The sequence below is a fragment of the Hypanus sabinus genome, chromosome 9 (genome assembly GCF_030144855.1).
Source record: "Hypanus sabinus isolate sHypSab1 chromosome 9, sHypSab1.hap1, whole genome shotgun sequence".
NCBI lineage: Eukaryota > Metazoa > Chordata > Chondrichthyes > Myliobatiformes > Dasyatidae > Hypanus > Hypanus sabinus.
In genome coordinates, this window is record NC_082714.1 from 159507980 (window position 1) to 159528807 (window position 20828).

At 43.0% G+C, this 20828-nt stretch overlaps 1 protein-coding gene across 3 annotated transcripts in view; it reads left to right on the top strand.

The window, feature by feature from the left end:
- LOC132399972 (serine/threonine-protein kinase 3/4) overlaps nucleotides 1-20828 on the top strand; it is a 331476-nt gene that overhangs the window by 82140 nt on the left and 228508 nt on the right. For all 3 annotated transcript variants that reach the window (XM_059980968.1, XM_059980970.1, XM_059980969.1), the window contains exons 8-9: nucleotides 6174-6302; nucleotides 14514-14703. In XM_059980968.1, the coding sequence (XP_059836951.1) occupies nucleotides 6174-6302; nucleotides 14514-14703 (319 nt within the window). The remainder of the gene's footprint in view (nucleotides 1-6173; nucleotides 6303-14513; nucleotides 14704-20828) is intronic.

Genomic DNA, 20828 nt, shown 5'->3' on the forward strand with positions numbered 1-20828 from the left:
CGAGTTGGGGAAGGAGACAGATGGCATTCCCCATGAGGTGGGAGCTGATGTCCTGTCAGTTGGGAGAGGAGAGAGATAGCATTCTCTCTCCCATGGGAGAGCTGGAGGAGGATAGAGCCAAGATTCTCTGTGTGTCAGGAGAGGAGGGAGAGAGAGCGAGAGAGACAGTGGTCTCTCCTACAATCCCCACCGCCACCTGAGTTGGAGAAGGAAAGATTTAACAGTTTTTGTGCGTCAGGAGAAGAGAGAGGCAGTGATCTCTCCCACACCTTCCCCTCCTCCCACCAACCAGGGTGTAGGAGAAGGGAGATGACGGCCCTCTGAATTGGGAGGAAGAGAGTCTGTGGGTGTAACGTCTCTTTATACACTAGGTGCTGTGTGAGAGACTTGCACTACCCACAGGACGGGTCTGTCTCCATCAGACGGGAAATCAATCCATCCTAGTGCTCCAAAGATTTCCTGAGGGTCTCTGGAAGAATTCTGGGGTTCTGGGCGCACGTTTTGAGTTGGGGGTGGGATAGAGCTGCCAGGATTGGAAGTAGGGAGAGAGCAGCAAAAGGGTCTCATAGGAAGACCCTTTGAAGAGGGTGAATTGGAAGAGCAGAGGTGGGTGGGTGGGTTGCTTCGCTTGGGAGGAGAAGACAAGCACCTGCAGGCATGGAGGGTGGAGTTGGTGGGAGGTGGGGGGATGGAGAGATGCAGGAGAAGAGTGCACATGAATGGAGAGAGAAGCCACAAAGGGGTGGGAAGAAGGAGCTGAGAGGGAGGGGGAATCAAGGAAGAGCGGAAAAAGGATAGCTGGCACTCGATCTGTACGCAGTTTTATGTGGTAAATCAAATGACTAGAGGTTCTGCAGGTGCCGGAAATCCAGAGGAACACACGCAAAACGCGGGAGGAACAGCAGGTGAGGCAGCACCTGAGGAGAGGAATAAACAATCAACGTTTTGGCCCGAATTCCTTCATCAGGACTTTGGGGGGGGTGGGGGAGAGAAGCCAGAATAAGAAGGTGATAGGTGAGACCATGTGAGGGAAAGGTTTGTGGGGCAAGGGGGATGAAGTGAGATGGTGGAAGAAGTAAAGGGGTGAAGGAGGAGGAATTTAATAGGCAAGGACAGTGGACTGAAGAAAGGGAAGGAGAGAAAACAAAGGGAGGTGAGGAGAAGAGAAGGGTAACCAGAATGGGGAATGGAAGAGTAGAGGAGGGGGGAGAAATTACTGGAAATTAGAGAAATCGATATTCATGCAACCTAGACTGATTATGAGGTGTTGCTTCTCCAACCTGGGTTTATCCTCATCATGGGAGTAGAGGAGGACCATGGGCAAACGTTAGAATGGTAACAGGAAAGGAAGGGTGACTGAGAGCAAATTGAATGACACTGGGTGCCAAGGGTTAAGAATGTGGACAAAATTTAGTGCCTGTGTCCATGATCAGAATACACAAGTAAGGATTCTGTCCCGTTCTCTTGGATCTTCTTGCCTTTTCTGACCAGACTTTGAGGTCAGTTGAGAACTGCTGCTCCCTCTTTGCACTTGCATTGAAGAGAGGTGGAGTGAAAACAAGTCATCTTTGGCACCCCAGGGACTACCTGAGGAGGAGGAAGGAATGAAAATCACACTCCAAATCTCCGGCTCTTGCTGGAAACAATTTCCAGTGGTTAATTGCTTGACCCTTTTGGGATACATGGCATCCCCCGCTTTACGGATGTTTGCTTTATGCCACTTCGCTTTTACAAAAGACCTACATTAGTAGCCTGTTTTCACATTAGAAAGAGGATTTTCGCTTTAAGAAAATTTTTCCCATATAAATTGGAATAGTGGTTCTTCGCTTCACGCCATTTAGGCTTAAGAAAGGTTCATAGGAACGCTCTGTCTTTGAAAAGGGTGGGGGACACACTTGTATTGCAAACCAGTGTATGTGCCTTGCCAGACGTATTGTCTCGTCTTGCTGTTGAAAGTTTGCTCTGGTTACGTTATGTAACCAGTGGCTTGAATTCTAATCAAGTACTTGAGGAATCTGATATTACTGAGCAACATTTTGACCTCTAGAAGTGAATCATCTGGAATGAAATGGATAACAATGGATTAGACAAGCTTAACTGCGTTGTTATTGAACAACTTGCAGAAATGGCCACACCAGTATCGATCCAAAACAGAATGAAAGCAAATCTAACTTTGATCTGATCTAACACCCTGTACACCGTCAGAAATAATCAATCTGAATCGGAGAAAATAGGTTTTCTGATGGTATAAGGTGGTTTTCTTAGTTCTTCAGAAGCAGTTTCTTTAAATGAGTCCCTCTGTATACTTACTGCTGTGGGCTGAACTGCAAAATAAAATAAAAATCATAGTCATAAGGAGATAGTAGTGGTGTGATCACTTGAGTTGAGTATGATCTCCCACTGCCGAATGCACCTGAACTGGATGGAGAATGTGAGAGGCTTGCCGTGAACCTTCAAATATTACCACATTCTGCTGTCTGGCCACTGGCATCACTGCTAACAGAATCTCAGTTCAAGATGGTTGGTGTATCCTTGTGTCAAGATTTCAAATATACTTACCAGTAAAAATAGTTTAGGATACCCCAAGATCAGGAAAGGCTTCATATCTACTCAAATATAAAGGCTTCATTTAAAGTGGTTTGCAGACTAAAAGATTTTACTGTCACAGTACATGTGATGATAATAAACCAATTACCAGTTTTAAGATCTCTATCAAATCACCCTGGCTTCTCCAGCAAAAGGACCAACAAGCTGTTCAAAGATTCAAAGTACATTTATTTTCAAAGTATGTATAGAGAATACATCTCTGAGATTCGTCTTCCCACAGGCAGCCACAAAACAAAGAAACAACATGAAACCCGTTCAAGAAAACAACGAGCACCCAATGTATGAAAAAAGAACAAATTGCGCAAACAACGCACAGAATATCAAACATCAGAGTGGGAGTCCAGCAGTATTCAGTTTAGTTCAGTTTAAAGCCGCACTGCTAGCCGACTGCAGGCTGCACACAGAGCAATTCTTCACTGAAGTGCCCCAGTCTGTATTAATCGCCCTGATCAGACTGTTCAAAACTAGCAAAAAGTAACTAGAATCAAGAAATACCTGCACCATGAACCACAAAATACCCCACAGCTTCGCCGATCAATCCTTGCAGCATGGAACCCAAGGCTCCTGCACTTTCCTCTGACAGCAGCTAGAGAGAAGAAGAGGAAAGTTGGCCAAACGCGGGGAGATGATGCTTAAAAACCCGTACGTTCTTCACTCTCGTCCTCCTCAACTTCAACATTGCTCAACATCTCAGTCAGAAAAAAAACAATTGTCTAAACTAGAGTTTGTCATTGGCATAGGTGCAATAAAACCCAAGTTTGTCATTGGCATAGGTGCAATAAAAAACTTGCTTACAGCAGTATTATCAACATATACATAGCATTCACAAAAACACGTTAATGATGAACACCCTGATTTTTTATAAGAAAACAGTTAGATAGAAAAAATAAAGTCTGTTTTAATCCATAGTGGTCACGTTGCTGCTAAAGTGCTGTGATCAGGGTTTTACTGGTTGGTTCAAGGAATGAATGGTTGAAGGGAAGTAATAGGTCCTGAAGCTGATGTGGGACTTCGGGTTTCATACTGAATGGTATTTGAGAGAAGATGACGAAGCCTGGGTGGCGGGGAGCTTTGATAATAGATGTTGCCTTTTCAAGGCAACACCTTTAAATACGACCGATGATGGAGAGGGTTATATTGGGTTGAGAACACTACTCTCTTCAGCTTCTTGCTTTCCTGTGCATTCAAATTGCTCTACCAGATCACAATGTAACCAGTCAACTATATACCTGTAGAAATTTATTACTGTGTTCAGTGATAATCTTAACCTCTTAAGAAAGTAAAGACGTTGTCGTGCAATCCTTACGTTGCATCCACGTGCTGGGCCCAGGACATTGGTAGAAGAGGAGGTTGTGCGTTTACCAGTTCTTTAGTTACATAAGTCTAGTATTCATTTTGGATTGAAATGTCGGGCTGCAGTACAGGACATGGAGTCTCTGAACAGTTCAAGAAAGAGCACTGCTTAATTGAAGTAAGAAATACCAGAAATGGTCAAATAGTATTGTTCCACCCTCCAGTAATGAAACACTTTGCAGAAATTGATGTTCCGAATAATTTACCAATCAAGGACTGGGGGCTGGGTATGAAGGGAAATGGTTTTCGTTTCTGGGAGAAATTATTGAGAAAGAGGGGTAAGGCTGAGGAAGCAATGATACAGCACTTTACATTTGAAACCTTCTGTCGCTGGGAGCTGAAGTGTGTCAGTTCTCCGTCATCAGATTTCTGATTGTTTCAGGAACATTATCTCAGTAATTTTGCTCTCTTTTTGCCTTACTTATTTATGTACATACATATATGTATGCTTATACTCAGCATATGTATGTGCCAATCACACACAAGGCCAAGCTGACTATCCCTAATTAGTCCATGTCTATCCAAATACAGATAACTGGTCCCTTAGAATACTGTCCAATAACAGGCTCACCAGCCTGTAATTTCCTGGTTTAGTTTCAGAGCCTTAAACAGCGGAGCCACATTAGCTATCCTCCAATCCTCTGGTATGTAGGCCTCCGTTAGTCTTGCTAGACCATGGATTTGCGCCTTGGAAAGTTTCCAGGGCGCAAGCCTGGGCAAGGTTTTGTTTTATATGGAAGACCCGCAGTTGCCCAAGCTGCAAGTCTCCCCTCTCCACACCACCAATGTTGTCCAAGGGAAGGGCAATAGGACCCATATGGCTTGGCACCGGTGTCATTGCAGAGCAATGTGTGGTTAAGTGCCTTGCTGAAGGACACACACGCAGCCTCAGCCAATGCTCGAACTAGCGACCTTCAGATCACTAGACGAGCCCCTTAACCACTTGGCCATGTGCCAACACTAATACTTCTGGTACCTCACCTGTCGCTAAGGATGATTTAATTATCTCTGCTAGGGCCCCTGTGGTTTCTGCACTTGCCTCCCACAAGGTCCAGAGAACACTTTGTCAGACCCTGGGCATTTATTCACCCCAATTTGCCTCAAGACATACCATTATCAAAGTATGTATTTTATATGCAACCTTGAGATTCATCTCCTTCTAGGCAGCCACAAAACAAAGAACCTCAATTATACCCATTTAAAAAAAGACTGTCAAATACCCAGTGTGCTGAAAAAAATCAAATTATGCAAACAATAAAAGTAAGCAAGTAACACTCAGAACTGCAGCCAATCCAGGAGCTCATTAGCTGCAGGCCACAGCCTCAATTCAGCACCGAGATGATTAAACCTTGCAGAGCAGCGAACTGAACACTAGCCCGTGCCTCACCTTCAGGCCGACACCCTGACCTTTTGAATCTAATCCAGCGCTTAAATCAGCCAAACCTCAGGTCACTCCTTTTTTTTTTGGACCTGGGTCCCGCTCGCTCGATTCGGCCGGTATCTGACTTTTCCAATCTGGCCTGGTGCGTAAATTGGCTAAACAGCTGGTCATTCCTTCCCCTCAGGCCCAGGCCCCGCCACCTCGACCCTGTGGCATCTCTCGGGATTGTTGGCAAACAGAAGTTGGCACCAGGGCCCGAGTGTTGTTGAAGATGAGCTAAATGATACTTGGATAATATTTAATGGTATGGTAGTGTAGTGGCTTGTCTAATGTTTTACAGCACCACTGATCTGGGGTTCAAATCCCGCTGCTGTCTGCAAGGAGTTTATATGTTCTCCCCATGACTGCATGGATTCCTCTAAGTCAGAGGTCCCTAACCTTTTTTATGCCGTGGACCCCAAACATTAACCGAGAGGTCTGTGGTTGGGAACTCCTGCTCTAAGTGCTCTGGCTTCCTCCCATATCCCCAAAAAACCATGGGGTTAGTGTTTATAAGTTGTGGGCACTGGAATTGTGGTGATATTTGCAGGCATCACTCAGCATATCCTTTGGACTTCATTGGTTGATGTTGAAAAAAATGTTTTGATGTATAGGTGACGTTGTACGTTGGTGGGTAGGTAGTATCGAAGTGTGCTTGCTCTCCAACAATAGTCTGGTTTTGCATTGGAACAAAAGCAACCTGAGCCTCATCAACCAATCACACAGCAGATTGGTGGATATTATTTAGAGGTATTTCTTTTAAACATTTTTCATTTTCCTTATCATTTTTCAGCATCCATTCATTAAAAGTGCCAAACCTGTGTCAATCTTGCGGGACCTGATCAACGACATGATGGAAATTAAACTGAAGCACAAAGAGGCACAGCAGCGGGACATAGACCAGGATGATGACGAGAACTCGGTGAGTCTCTGCTTACATGTTTTGGTTCATCTTGGAGGCCGCTTTGACTCGGTACAGCATACTTGCCTCTGGGTTAGAAGAATTAGAGCTTTGGTTGTGTGGCCGGTCTTCAGACTGTCACTCTGAGGCTTGAGTTAGTTGGGGTTGCACCCACAATTAAAGAGACAATCTAAGCAGATGTGAATCCTTTAATTGATACTGATTTAATTTGAATTTGGATGAGTTGGAGTTTTGTCGTACAGATTAATGTAATTAATGTAATAATGTATTGCAATTTATTTGAAACAAAACATTACAACACAATACAGGCCTATGATCTGTCAAATTTTTAACCTACTCTTAAATTCAGTTCAACCCTTCCCTCCTACATAGCCCTCCATTTTTCTATCATCCATGTGCTTATCTAAGAGTCTCTGAAATGTCTTAAGTATCTGACTCTACCAGCAGCCCTGACACCACGTTCCATGAACCCACTACTCTTTGCGTTTTTAAAAAAGAAAACCCTGATATCACTCCTACTTTTTCCTTCAATCACCTTAAATTATGCTCCTCATGTTAGCCATTTCCACCTTGGAATAAAAGTCAGGCTGTTCACTCAGTCTATGCCTCTTATCACCTTGTTACATATCTATCACTTCACTTCTCATCCTCGTCCAGCCCGAGCTGGCTCAACCTACCATCTATCACGATAATTCTGGGAGCTCAAACCTTAGTGTTAGACTTGTACAGTGAGTGGTAGGGCTTGGGGAGTGTTAGGGATCAGAGGGAGCTCGGAATGCAAGTGTATAGTTCACAGAAAGTGGTATTACAGGTAGATAGGGCTTCATCAACCCTGGCACTAAACACCTACCACTCCACCACTTCCATGTCCAGCACATAATTCTCCAGAACTTCCACCTTCTCCAACGGGATCCCACCAGCAACCACATCTTTCCCTCCCCTCACTTTTCTGCAGGGATTGGTCCTTGCGTGACTCCCTTAGCCATTCATCCCTCCCCACTGATCTCCCTCCTGGCACTTATCCTTGCAAGTAGAAAAAGTGCTACACCTGCCCCTACACCTCCTCCCTCAACACCATTCAGGGCCCCAAACAGTCCTTCCAGGTGAGGTGACACTTTGTCTGTGAGTCTGGTGCTCCTGGTGTGGCCCGCCTTATATTGGTGAAACCGGATGTAGTTTGGGAGACCACTTCACTGAGTCCCTACGCTCTGTCCACCAGAAAAAGCAGGACCTACCAGTGGCCACCTATTTTAATTCCACCTCCTATTCCCAGATGTCGGTCCGTGGCCTCCTCCACTGTTGCAATGAGGCCACACACAGGTTGGAGAAACAGCATCTTACATTCTGTCTGGGGAGCCTCCAACCTGATGGCACGAACATCAACTTCTCAAACTTCCAGTAATGGCCCTCCCCCTCTCCTTCACCATTCCCCACCCCCTTTTCCCTCTCTCACCTTATCTCCTTACCTGCCCATCATCACCCTCTGGTGCTCCTCGCTCCTTTTCTTTCTTTCATGGCCTTCTGTTCTCTCCTCTCCTATCAAACTCCCCCTTCTCCAGCCCTGTATTTCTTTTACCAATTAACTTCCCGGCTCTTTACTTCAACCCTCACCCTCCCGGTTTCACCTATCACCTTGTGCTTCTCTCTTCTCTCCCTCCATCATTAAAATCTGCAGCTCATCTTTTTTTCTCCGGTTCTGCCAAAGGGTCTCGGCCTGAAATATCAACTGTACTTTTTTCCTCCAGCATTTTGTGCACATTTATAGGAGTTAGAATATGTTGCAGATATATAGGACGTTGGTGAGGCTGTACTTGGGAGTATTGTTTGGTTTTCATCACCCTGTTATTGGGAAGATATTATTAAACTAGGAAGGGTGCATAAAAGATTACCAAGATTTGCCTGGACCTGGGTTACTCAGTCCAAGACTTCATTCTGTGGAACAGGAAATAGAAGGGTGACTTGATGGAAGTAGATAAAATCATGAGGGGCATAGACAGGTGAAAGCACATCATCTTTTCCCAAGAGGGCATGGGTTTAAAATCAGAGGCAAGAGATTTAAGAGTGACATCAGGGGTTACTTCTTCATACAAAGGATGGTGTGTATTTGGAATGAGCTGTCAAAGATTGTGGTTGAGACATTTTAAGTTGACAAATTAACATTTTTAAAGTCACTTAGACAAGTACATTGATGGGAGGGGTTTAGAGGACTTTGGGCCAGTTGTGGGCAGATGGGACTGGGCTACATAGTCAGTGAGGACAAGGGCTGAGAGTCTGTTTCCAAATTCACTAATTTGATATTCTTTGTCTATCTTCCAAAAGCATACAATGGTTATAGTCTTGTTGCACAATTTACATGGAGAGAGTGAGTAACTACAATTTAATTTGGCAAACAGTCTGGGAGCTGAATGTCCTCTTCCTGTTCCAACATAATTATCGCTGATGTACTGTGAAACTTACAATCATCTACCATTGGCTCTGTTTCAGTTCGATATGGGTAACTGAATCTTCTCATACTCAATCTGCTGATGCGTTTCCAGTTTTGTCGAAGACTTTTTATTATGAATCTCAGTATGTTAAAATCATAGCCATTTATTTCAACTCTAAGGGATTTTCTTGGGGAGGCAAAGAGAGTGGGAAATAGAATTTCATCTTTGCAGTCCCTTTTATGACAGCAGGGTTTCTCAAAATGCTTTACAGATGGTGGTATATCTGTTATTATGTAATAAGCCTGGGGGCAGCATGGTGGTGTAGTGGTTAGCATAATGGTGTTATAGCAGCAGTTCAATTCCGGCACAATCTGTAGGAAGCTTGTGCGTTCTCCTTGTGACTGCATGGGTTTCCTCTGGGTGCTCTGGTTTCCTCCCATAGTCCAAAGGCATACCGGGTGGTAGGTTAATTGGTCGTTGTCAGTTGTCCTGTGATTAGGCTAGGGTTAGATTGTTGGATTGGTGGGTTGCTGGGCAGTGCGGGTCATTGGCCAGCAGGGCCTGTTCCATTGCTGTATCTCTAAATATAAAATAATCATATAACTTGTTTCAGTGATACTGATTTGGGGGAAAATTCAGGACAGGGTTCTAGGGAGAACTCGCTGATTTCTTCAAAGCTGTGATATCATAAACCTTTTCTATCCTACATAGTCTGACAGGGAATTTTTAGTTTTGTCTCAATCCGCAGTTAACTGCCAAGCTACAGAAATTTTTCTAAATAAATGTCATTACAAGAGCAAGTATATATGCACATTTTGTTCTGCACTGCTTTGTTTTGGCTTGGTAAATGAAACTGATCAGAAAGATATCCGGAACTTGTAGAAATGGTCTCCTGGTTTAGCTATCAGGAGGCTCAGATCTTTATTCCCTTCTGTTTCTTCCCCCACTTTTTTAAGCCGTGGCATCAAATGTCCTTCAGATGCCCTGTGGTAGTTCCAGTCGAACGTGGTCATATTGACCCTGGGTCCAGAATGAAGTACAGTCTTCTGCTGAAAAGCAAAGTGACTCCTGGGGTCTAGCTAACCTGTGAGCCCTGGACTTGGGAAATTTGGAGGGCTGTAGGGAGAGGAGGGTTTAAGATGTTGGTACTTCATGGAGGTTGGGGAAACAGAAATAAAAAACACAAGACTTTTTGCACATGCTGGAAATCCAGAGCAACGTGTGAAATGCTGGAGGAACTCAGCAAGTTAATCAGCGTCTATGGAGACGAATGAGCACTTGACATATCGGGACTAGAACCTTCATCAGAACTCATCGTGACCTGAAATGTCGACTGTTTATTTCCCTCCCTAGATGCTGCCTGACCTGCTGAGTTCCTCCAGTGTTTTGTGTGTGTTTCTCCAGAAATAAAAAATGCCAGAGATTAGAAACTAAAAGATAACTTTGAATACCAGGTTTAGGAGGGGTTATTCGAGTTGGGAGGAAAACAGTAACTGCAGAATAAAGTGATACAGTTACAGAGAGTGCGTTGCAGGCAGACAATAGGTGCAAAGTCAAAATGAGGTAGATTGTGAGGTTGAGTCCATTATCGTACTAGTGAACCATTTAATAGTTTTACAACTGCGGGATAGAAGCTGTCCTTGGGCCTAGTGGTATTTGCTTTCAGGTTTTTGTACCTTCTGTAGTTGGGAAGGGAGGGAGGAAAGAATGTCCAGAGTTATACCTGTACCTCCACTAGAGGAAATAGTTCATTTCCGTTAAGCTGTTGAATTAGATCACCTTTACCTCTGCTCTTTTCAAGGTAATGCAGACCCTCTGTGCAAACTGTTCTCACTTTAATTCTTCAGCATCTGGGGTTGTTCTGCTGCTTGTGTGCTGTATCCCTCCCAAGGCCAACGTGGGCTAACGTGGTGCTAAGTGTTCTCAGAACTGAAGCCATTTTCCTTTTCTTTCTTTTCTTTCTAAATCTTTTTATTAATATTAATAATATGGACAGAATACAGATGATATATTGATAAAGAAATTACCAACATACACATTCCATTACATATAAAAAAAACATACATAATAGTTACAATATAAATGAGTTTACCAAGACATAAGCCATAAGATATATGTATGGACATAGTAAATCTAAATATTTCATAATGTATAATATAAAAAAAACAGAAAAAAGAAAGAAAAAAAAACAAAAAAAAATTTATATAATGCAGAACTAACTAATCTGCCATTTTCCTGATATGGTCCTACCAAACCTTTATAGATTACCCCGGTTGTTTCTCTTGAACATCTGTCACTTTTGACTCTTCTGGTTTGCAGCTTCTTACTGGGTTGTAATCCTTTTTTTCATTTAGAAACCAATGTATAGAAAATTTGTGTTACTGAATAGAAATAGACATAAGATGGAGGTGAGGTGTGTGTGTGTGTGTGTGTGTGTGTGCTTGAAGTGTCCTTTTTGGGGTTTTGCAAAGAGCTTTGTTTTTAATAGAAAAATTGCATGCTTGTTTCTTTTTTTGAAGACAGGAAACTGCTTAAATCTTTGAATTTTTATAGTAATTTCTAATCAAAACATGGAACATTCCTAAAGTTAATTTCTTTTTACAGTAAAGGAACTGATACAGAGCTGAACACAGCTATTCAGCTGTCTGTTTTGGGCATAGTTGTCTGGTTTGCTTTGGCTATGTGTGTGTGACGTGTGTGCATGCATTCTCAGATGTGTATGCGGCATGTTTTTACTCATATTCACACGTGATGACTTAATTATGTGTAGATTTGTTTACTGCTGACATGCGTATGTGTGTTTTTACATGTGTGCACTCGCGTGCATGTGTGTGCCACATCGGCGCAAACAGTCTGAGTGTTTTCATGCACTTGTATGTCGGATTTTCTCAGTGATGTAGTATTGCTGAGGAGCAAGTGTCATTGTTGGGAAAGTAGCACAACCAAGCTGAACATTCAGTATTCCCTTACTGGTTATGGACGGTAAATAAAATCTCCAATCTACTCTGCCTCAGGCTCACTATATTTACCCCATCATCCTGATTCCGGTCTCGGCCTGAAATATCGACCAGCCCTTCACCTCCACAGATGCTGCCTGACCCGCTGAGTTTCTCCAGCAGTTTGTTTTCTCTCCATCTTCCAAAATTATAGCTATTTATCTGAGGACATGCACATTTTAGGAACAACTTCTTCCCCTCTACCGTCAAATTTCTGAGCAGACAATGAACTCACGAACAATACTTAACTTTTTTCACAATTTGTTGTACTTTATAGTAAACACTCAGTGGCCACTTTATTAGGTACACCTGTACGTTAATGTAAATATCTAATCAGCCAATCATGTGGCAGCAACTCAATGCATAGAAACATGCAGACATGGTCAACAGGTTCGGTCCAAACATCAGAATAGTGTAGGAATGTGATCTAAGTAACTTTGACAATGGAATGATAGTTGGTGCCAGATGGGGTGGTTTGAGTATCTCAGAACCTGCTGATCTCCTGGGATTTTCATGCACAACAGTCTCTAGAGCCGAGGCTCTGAACTTTCTTCATGCCATCGACCAGTGCAAGGGATCTGTGGACCCCAGTTAGGAACCTCAGCTCTGGGGTTTACAGAGAATGGTGTGGGAGAAAAAGTTTCCAGTGAGTGCCAGTTCTGTGAATGAGAATGCATTGTAAATGAGAGCGATCAGAGGAGACTGGGCAGACTGGTTGAGGCTGGTAAAATGAGATTAGCTGCATCAAAACATCCAGTGAAATTTCATCTGGAGGCATTATCTGAACAGACATGATTACTGGATTTAGTGTACTTACTGTAAATTTTTTCAGGTGTGGATGTTATTTATCTACTTTGACACTGCATAATGTCCTCATCCCTGTTATTGTTTTATACTATTAATAGCTCTCGTGCTATTATTGGTATTCACTACCTGCTGCCCGTCACACCACTGGGATTTAGGGCAGTGATAAATGTCAGCCATTACTATTTATTTAGAAGGGATTCTTCATTGTTGTTTCGGTGACAATCATTTGTCTTGACCAGTCAGGGTTGTTAGCCCTGAGCTGAACCCCAGAACGTGGATGAACGGTGGACCACTCTTAATCTGACCTCTACCCTTTGACCTCTTTGGCATGGGTGACCCTACCAAGAGCCAAAGCACAAGACCCTCACTCCAGCTAACATAGCTCTCTGGGTCACTGAGACATGAAGTCTCCAAATTCTAGAACAAGGTTGTGGTCCTCTTGGAGGATTGGTATTAACTGTTACATGATAAAAGGTGCTTTGGCATTGAATGTTCATGCTCAGTCAGAAACCCTTCAGCCATTGACTCCACACTGACTCTTTGAATAGAATGGATTGCCAGCCTCTTCTCCTTTTGCTTTAAATCGCTTGTTTAATTCCCTTTTCAAATTTCATTTAATATACTCCGTCTGCCCTTTCAGTCATTGTGTTCTAGATCAGGGCAACTCTCTGTTAAATCAATTCCTCTCATTCTGAGTTATTCACCACTGCTGCACCCTCTGGCTACCAAACTCCTGCCAGGAAGAACAGTTTATCTACCTACCTTCACCTGTTAAATCTTGCGCTAACAATATCTTCTGTAGATCTATCTACTCAGACTCTGCATCTCCTCACATCAAGGATCAGCTTTATTGTCCATATATATTTACACATATTAGGAACTTGCTGTGATGTATCGGTCTGCCTTACAGGCATGTTGCTCTGCCTCTGCACTCTGAGATTATATTCTGAGATTTTGATGGGAATGGGACTTCATTTGTATTCTACCACCTCTGTGCCCTAGTGGGAAACTTCAAATTTGTTTTTCATTGCCAGGAGCCCGTCTGTTCAACTATTTATATAGCACACACAAAATACTGGAGGAACTCAGCAGGTCAGGCAGCATCTATGGAAAGGAATAAAGAGTCAATGTTTCAGTCCAAGACCCTTCATCAGGACAGCTTGACCTGCTGAGTTCCTCCAGCATTTTGTGTGTGTCACACACACATTGTGATTTCCGGTACCTGCAGAATTTCCAAGTTCAAGGGTATTGTTATCAGACTGTACCATGGTCCACCCACAATACATTTAGCACACACAGCACATAAAACAAAATATTAACTCAGATAAGCTAGTAATATATAATTCAAAATGCACATGGAGTGTGTCACACAGGTAAACAGTAAACAGCTCGCTGTCCTAGTGACGAGACCTTGGTGGTGGCAGGGTATTCACTAGTCTCACAGACTGAGGAAAAAAGCTGATACCCAGTCTGGCAGACCTGGTCCTGATGCGGCATTTGTCATTAAAGACCCCCATCACCCAGGACAAACCCTCTTCTCTTTGCTGCCATCAGGGAGGAGCTACAGGAGCCTGAAGGCACACTTCACAATTCAGAAATGGCTTCTTCCCTCTGCCATATTTCTGAATGGACATTGAACCAATAAATACTACATGACCATTTTTTTCATAAACTCTACATCACACTCATGAACTTTAAATTAGATTTAAAAATTTTTTAAATTATGTATTGCAATGTATGGCTGCCACATAACAACAAATTTCATGACACATGCTGGTGATATTAAAGCTGATTTGGATTCCTTCCTGACGGTGCTGAGTCTGAGAGAATGTGGGATGGGTGGTAGGGATCCTCAACGATGGTTCTGGCCCTTCGTCTACAGTGAAGGTGACAAACAGCGGGGAGGGAGACTGTGATTAAATTCGAAGGTCAGAAGGTTGCTATCCTTCCACTGTTTAATTGTTAGTGAATAATTTTTGCAGGAAGAAGAAGACAGTGATTCGGGCACCATGGTGAGAGCAAGTGCCGACGACACAGGGACCATGAGAGCTGCCAGCACGATGAGTGACGGTGCCCGGACAATGATCGAGCACGAGAGCGACACTCTGGACTCTCAGATGGGGACCATGGTGATCAACAGTGAAGACAGTGAAGTAGACGGAACAATGAAACGTGAGACACCAAAATGTTTCTAATTGCGTTTATAGTCTGAATGCTGCTAATTTAAAACCTTATGAATCTTCTGCATCACCGGAGCACTTGCATGCTCTTTTAATGTCAAAGCAAAATACAGCCTACCTGGGTAGTGGCAAGCTACCGTAACAGTTAGTGTAACACTATTGCCTCTACTGTCTGTAAAGAGTTTGTATGTTCTCCTTGTAATCACGTAGCTATACTCCGGGCGCTCCTGTTTCCTTCCACGTTCCTAAGACGTACCGGATAATAGGTTAGTTGGTCACGTGGGTGTAATCAGACAGCACGGGCCCATTGGGCCATCAGGGCCTGCTATCATGTTGTATCTCCAAATACATAAAATACAAAGCATGGAAACGAGTCCTTTGCTGAACTGGACCATGACAACCAAACTGCCTATCTAAGCTAGTTTTCCTGTGTCTGGTCCATATTCCTCTAAACCTTATGTATCCATGTAGCTGACAAAGAACCTTTTAACTGTTGTCAGTGTACCCGCCCCAACAACTTCCTCTGGCAGCTCATTCTAAAAGACCACTCTCTAAGTGCCCCTCATATCCCTTTTAAATCAATCCCTGCTCGCCTCTGGTTTTTGACCCCACGACCCTGGGAAAACGTCACTGCAAATTCATCATTTTTTATACCTGTGTAAGGTCAGCCCTTATTCTCTTATGGCCTATGGAAAAAAAAGTTTCGATATTTCTCTGTACGTAATTCAGAACCTTGAATCCTGGCAACATCCTCGTAAATCTCTTCTGGACTCTTTCCGGCTCAGTGGCATCTTTCCCATTGCAGAGTGACCAAAACTGAATACAGTAGTTCAAAAGTGGCCTGACCATCATCTTGTCCAACTACTTTTGGACCATAATCTTTTCTTTTAAATTGTATTCTGCAATCATGAAACGGTATCAGTTGTGGCATGTTGACTGAACTTGAATTCTGGCTTCCTCTTTGGAAACTTGATCATGAAACCTCAACCGACGCGTAGAATTTTAGGACAGTGAGCTTCAAAGGACTTGGCTCCATTTGTTAAGTGCCCCTCTCCCTCAAACGTACTGTTGTGGCCCTGTACTCTGTAGTGCGGCTGGTGTTCCTTTAATGCCTTGATGCGGTTAACTTCCTAACATACTACACAAACTGGTTATGTCTTAAGGCAGGTGAATGTGGATCTATTGTCACATGCAACTCAAGGCCTGCCATCCAGACAGATCATTCCATACATAAGTTCATCAAAGTTCAAAGCAAATTTTATTATCAAAGTGCATATATATCACTATGTCCAACCCTGAGATTCATTTTCTTGTGGGCATACAGAATAAATCTATAGAATAATAACCTTAACAGAATCAATGAGTGACCAACTGGGGCGTTCAACCAGAGTATAGAAGATGTATAAATAAAAAAAAGAAATAATAATTATATTATAGATATTAAATTATATTATATTAAGAAATAATATTGAGAACATGAGATGCAGTGTCCTTGAAAGTGAGTCCATAGGTTGTGGGAAGATTTCAATGATGGGGCAAGTGAAGTTGAGTGAAGTTATCCTCTTTGCTTCAAGAGCCTGATGGTTGAGGGGTAATAACTGTGCCTGAACCTGGTGGTGTGAGACCTGAGGCTCCTGTACCACCTTTCTGATGGCAGCAGCGAGAAGAGGGGATGTCCTGAGGTGGTGGGGGTCCCAGATGATGGATGCAGCTTTCCTGCGATAGTGTTCCATGCATATGTGCTCAGTGGTGGGGAGGGCTCTACCCGTGATGATCAACTGGGCCACATCCACTACTTTTTGTAGGATTTTCTGTTGAAGGGCATTGGTGTTTCCATACCAGGCTGTGATGCAGCCAGACACTCTCCACTACGCGGAGTATGAGGAGATACAAAAGGAAACAGAATAATAGAATACAGATGATTGAGTTAGTGTTAGAGGAAGTGCAGTGCAGGCAGACAGTAATACACACGGCCGCAATGGGCTAGATTCATAAATCGAGTTCACCTTTATTGTACAAGATGTTCATTTAAAAGTGAGATTTGAAGCTGTCCTTCAGCCTGGTGGTACATGTTCTCCAGCTTTTATTTCTTCTGCCTGTTGGGAGAGGGGAGAAGTGAGAATGTGTGGGGTGGAAGGGCTCCTTTATTTTGCTTTCCTCTTTCCTGAGGTACCGAGAAGTGTAGACAGCGTCCCTGAAGAGAAGGCTGCATTCACAACTCTGTAATTACTTGTGCCCTACCAGCTGTGCTGCATTAGGATAGGATGCTATCTATAGTGCATCTGAAAAGATTGCCAAGGGTCATTGAAGACCTGATGAATTTCCTTAACCCCCTGAGCAGCTAGGGGCAATGTTATGCTTTCTTTGCCATAGCGTCTACATGGCTGCACTAGGTCGACTTTCTGGTGATATATACACCTGGGGCTTGTAGTTTTCAGCCATCTCCCCCTCAGCACCATTGATAAAGATGGGGTGGTGGTGGGAGGTGGAGTATACTCCTCCCTGTTTCAGTGATCAGCTCTTTTGTCTTGCTGACATTGAGAGTTTGTTCTCTTGACACCATGCAACCAAGCTCCCCCTTCCCCACCTACCTCTCACCTCGCCCTCCTCAAGAATTCCTTACTTGAAAGATCAATTGCCAATTGAAAGATTCAGAAAACAGGTGTGAAAAGTCGATAGGTGTGTGGAGGGGTGGGTTTGTGGCTGGAGGTGTTGATCAGCCTTGCTGCTTAGGGAACATAACTGCTTTTGTGTCTGGTGGTCCTGGTGTGGACACTGCGTAGCCTCTTCCCTGATGGGAGTGGAACAGACAGTCCATGAGCAGGGCGGGTGGGATCCTTCATGCTATCAGTGGCCTCTTTCTGGCAACTTGTAGCCTTGCCACAACTTGTACAGTATGTGAGCAATGCCAATCTTTGGACCTGTAACAATATAAGCCAGCAGTACAAAAGGGACAATTAGAGTGCTCGGCTTTCAAGATGAGAAAAAGAATTCATTCCTAAATGTCTTTTGCAGCCTCTGGGCATCCCAGAGCACTTTGCAGTCAAATCTCTGAAGAAAAGATGCTTTGTAGACAATACAGCAGAAAAGTTCCTACAATGACCACTTGCTTTCTTTAGGTCACATTAACTAAGTTATACTCACCAGCGTTCTGTGGCTAGTGCTTCAGTCAATCTGTTCATGTGCCGTGAAATTTTATATTCCTATCCAAAAAAGCAGATGAGAAGTAGCTTTCGTATTTACCAGCACCTCCGACAATGCAGCACTCTTTCAGTGCTGTAGTGGTATTTTTTTAATATAGGAACATGTGATGGGATCTCAACCCCATCTCTTTGGCTCACAACTGAAAATGTTGCCTTTGGATTGTGGCTGACGAGAATGAGTTAACGTATGAAATGTGGTTTGGGGGTGTGGCCAATCATTTTGTCATCCTAATCTAAAACTAATGAAATTCCACGGTGTCTGATTGGCAACCAATGTTCCCTCCAATTTGTAACGACTAGCAAGCACAAAACTCTTGCGCTGTGCAATTTTTTGCCCCTTTGACAACACTTTATATATAAGAGATATTCATTTTAACAGCTAGCAAAACACTGCCAGCAAGAACTTTGATCTCCTCTGGGTTTGATCATTTTCACTCGTTCATCTACACTCTCACAAAACATACTCAGCAGGCCTGTAGTGGGAAATGAGGGATTTTTTTCTCCAGAGCTTTTGCACATCATCTATATGTGATTTGCTTGCTAAATAACACTTTAAAAAGTCAATTTATTAAGTATCACTTCGTTTGCAAATTCTTCAGCAACTTTTGCATGACAATACATGCAGATAACACCAGTTTCTGTATTGTAGTCAATATTTCTTGTAGCTGCATGTTCCTGATCTCATGAGCTTTCAGTGTAGCAGTTTCTACTGTTTCATTAAGACATTCCACTTTAAATGAACCAGCAATTCTTCTGTGCTTCATGCCTTTAGAATTTGACATAGTGAATAAATAATTTCTTCAATAAAAACAGTGTAAGTAAGATATTTCAAAAATCTGCAGACAAATCATCGCAAACTCCACTTTGTCAACACCGTCCACATTAGAAACCAGAAAAGGAAATGTGATCGTGTATGATTGTGAAGTATACGTAACATGCCCACGAGGTAGAGGGTGACGACATTTGTGTGCAGTTTAAGTACCTTTGTGTGCTACCTTCAAAAGATGTGTGTGCATGCACTTGCGCACACCTTAGAGGGAACATTGCTGGCTACTGAAGATTGATCTTGACAACCAATTAAGGTTCTTTGATTTCATCGCATTATCTTCACTGGGGCCTGACATTATGTAGCATGAGTCATTACATTTTTGTCAGAAACTTTGAAGCAGGTGGTCAGGGTGGAACTGACAGTTGCTTGGGAAAACTGGATTGATGAGGCATTTGAGCATAAGAAAGCCAAGTACCAGGAGCTGGTAGAGCAGGGGTGGAGGGCACAGTGAGCGCCCCATTGATATGGGGTATAGTGTTGCTGGGTACTCGTTGTGCCTGACCTAGACTGGTCTTGGCTGCAAAGAAAAGAGCTATCGGGGCCATCCCAGAGGCCGTTGATTGAGCTTCCAGATGGTTATGGATCTGGAGGCGTGACCCATGGACCAATGCTGCTGGGACAGAAGCCAGGGGCTGATCAACCTTGGCTGGGTTGCTTCGGCGAGGGTGTCTGATGTTGAAACACCTGATGACCCAGGTTACATCACTGATGATGTGTCCCTGTGCATCCTAGGATGTATCTCAGCACCGTAGAGCATTACAGTACAGCACAGGCCCTTTGGCCCACAAAGTCATACATACAAGTCAAAAAGGCACTGGCTGTGTATCTGATATATTTATCTGATATTAGTGTAGACAGATCTATAAAGTCATACATCTATACTTTTTAGCATTCTCAGAGACCAATCTAACCCTTCCTTTTGACATAGCCCTCCATTTTTCTATCGTCCATGAGCCTATTTTATCTGTTAGTGTGGCATGGTAGTCTAGTCCTTAGCACAACGCCTTACAGTGCAGGTGACCTGGGTTCAATTCCCGTCACTGTCTGTAAGGAGTTTGCACGTTCTCCCCGTGACCACGTGGGTTTCCTCACACGGTCCAAAGACATGCTGGGCTTTGGTAGGTTAGTTGGTCATTGTCCCATGATTAGGCAAAGATTAAACTGGGTCAAACTTGGATCAAAGGGCCAGAAGGGCCTATTCCTACTCTGTCTTTCAATAAATAAATCTTCAGGAGTCCTGAAGAAGGATCTTGGCCTGAAATGTCGACCATCTCCATAGGTGTTGCATGATCTGCTGAGTTCCTCCACCATTTTGTCTTTGGATTTCCAGCATCTTTGGACTTTCTCGTGTTTATTAATAAAACAAAGGGTTTCTTTAATGTTCCCAATTTATCTGCCTCTGCCACCCCCCATACTTGCCACCAATCACCTTAAAATTATGTCCTTGCATATTATCCGATGCCTCCCTGGGAAAAAGGCACTGGCTGTGCACTGTATCTGATATATTTATCTGATATTAGCGTAAACAGATCTATAGAGGATTATTTATGTTCCTTTGTTATCAGATAAATATTTAATGAGTCTCCAATGTTGTATTCATCTAATAGGCTCTCTTTCACCTTGTTAAGTATCTATTTTATGTTGGAAGTTAGAACTTTTGTATGTGAAATTTGATATTGCTTTCATATTTCTTTAATATGAAGATGAACTGGGAAATGAAATTAATAAAACCTTTTAATCAAATAAAATCTCACAAGGCATTTTACCAGAGTAATTATCAATCGAGTTTTAAGTTAACTGAGTGATATTTAGTGTTTTCCTATTCCCACAGAATATAAATGTAGTGACTCATGCCACATAATAATGATTGATAACAGCATTTGGTGCTGCTGCTTATCACAAGGCAACAGCAAGGTTGGTGGTAGAAAGTTTTGTTAAGTTTGTAGGTTAAAAGGTCAGCACAACATCAGAGATGTTCGTTATAAGACTAACACACATAAAGTACTGGAGGAACTCAGCAGGTGAGGCAGTGTCTATGGAAAGGGATAAACAGTCAACATTTCAGGTTATAAGACCATAAGACAT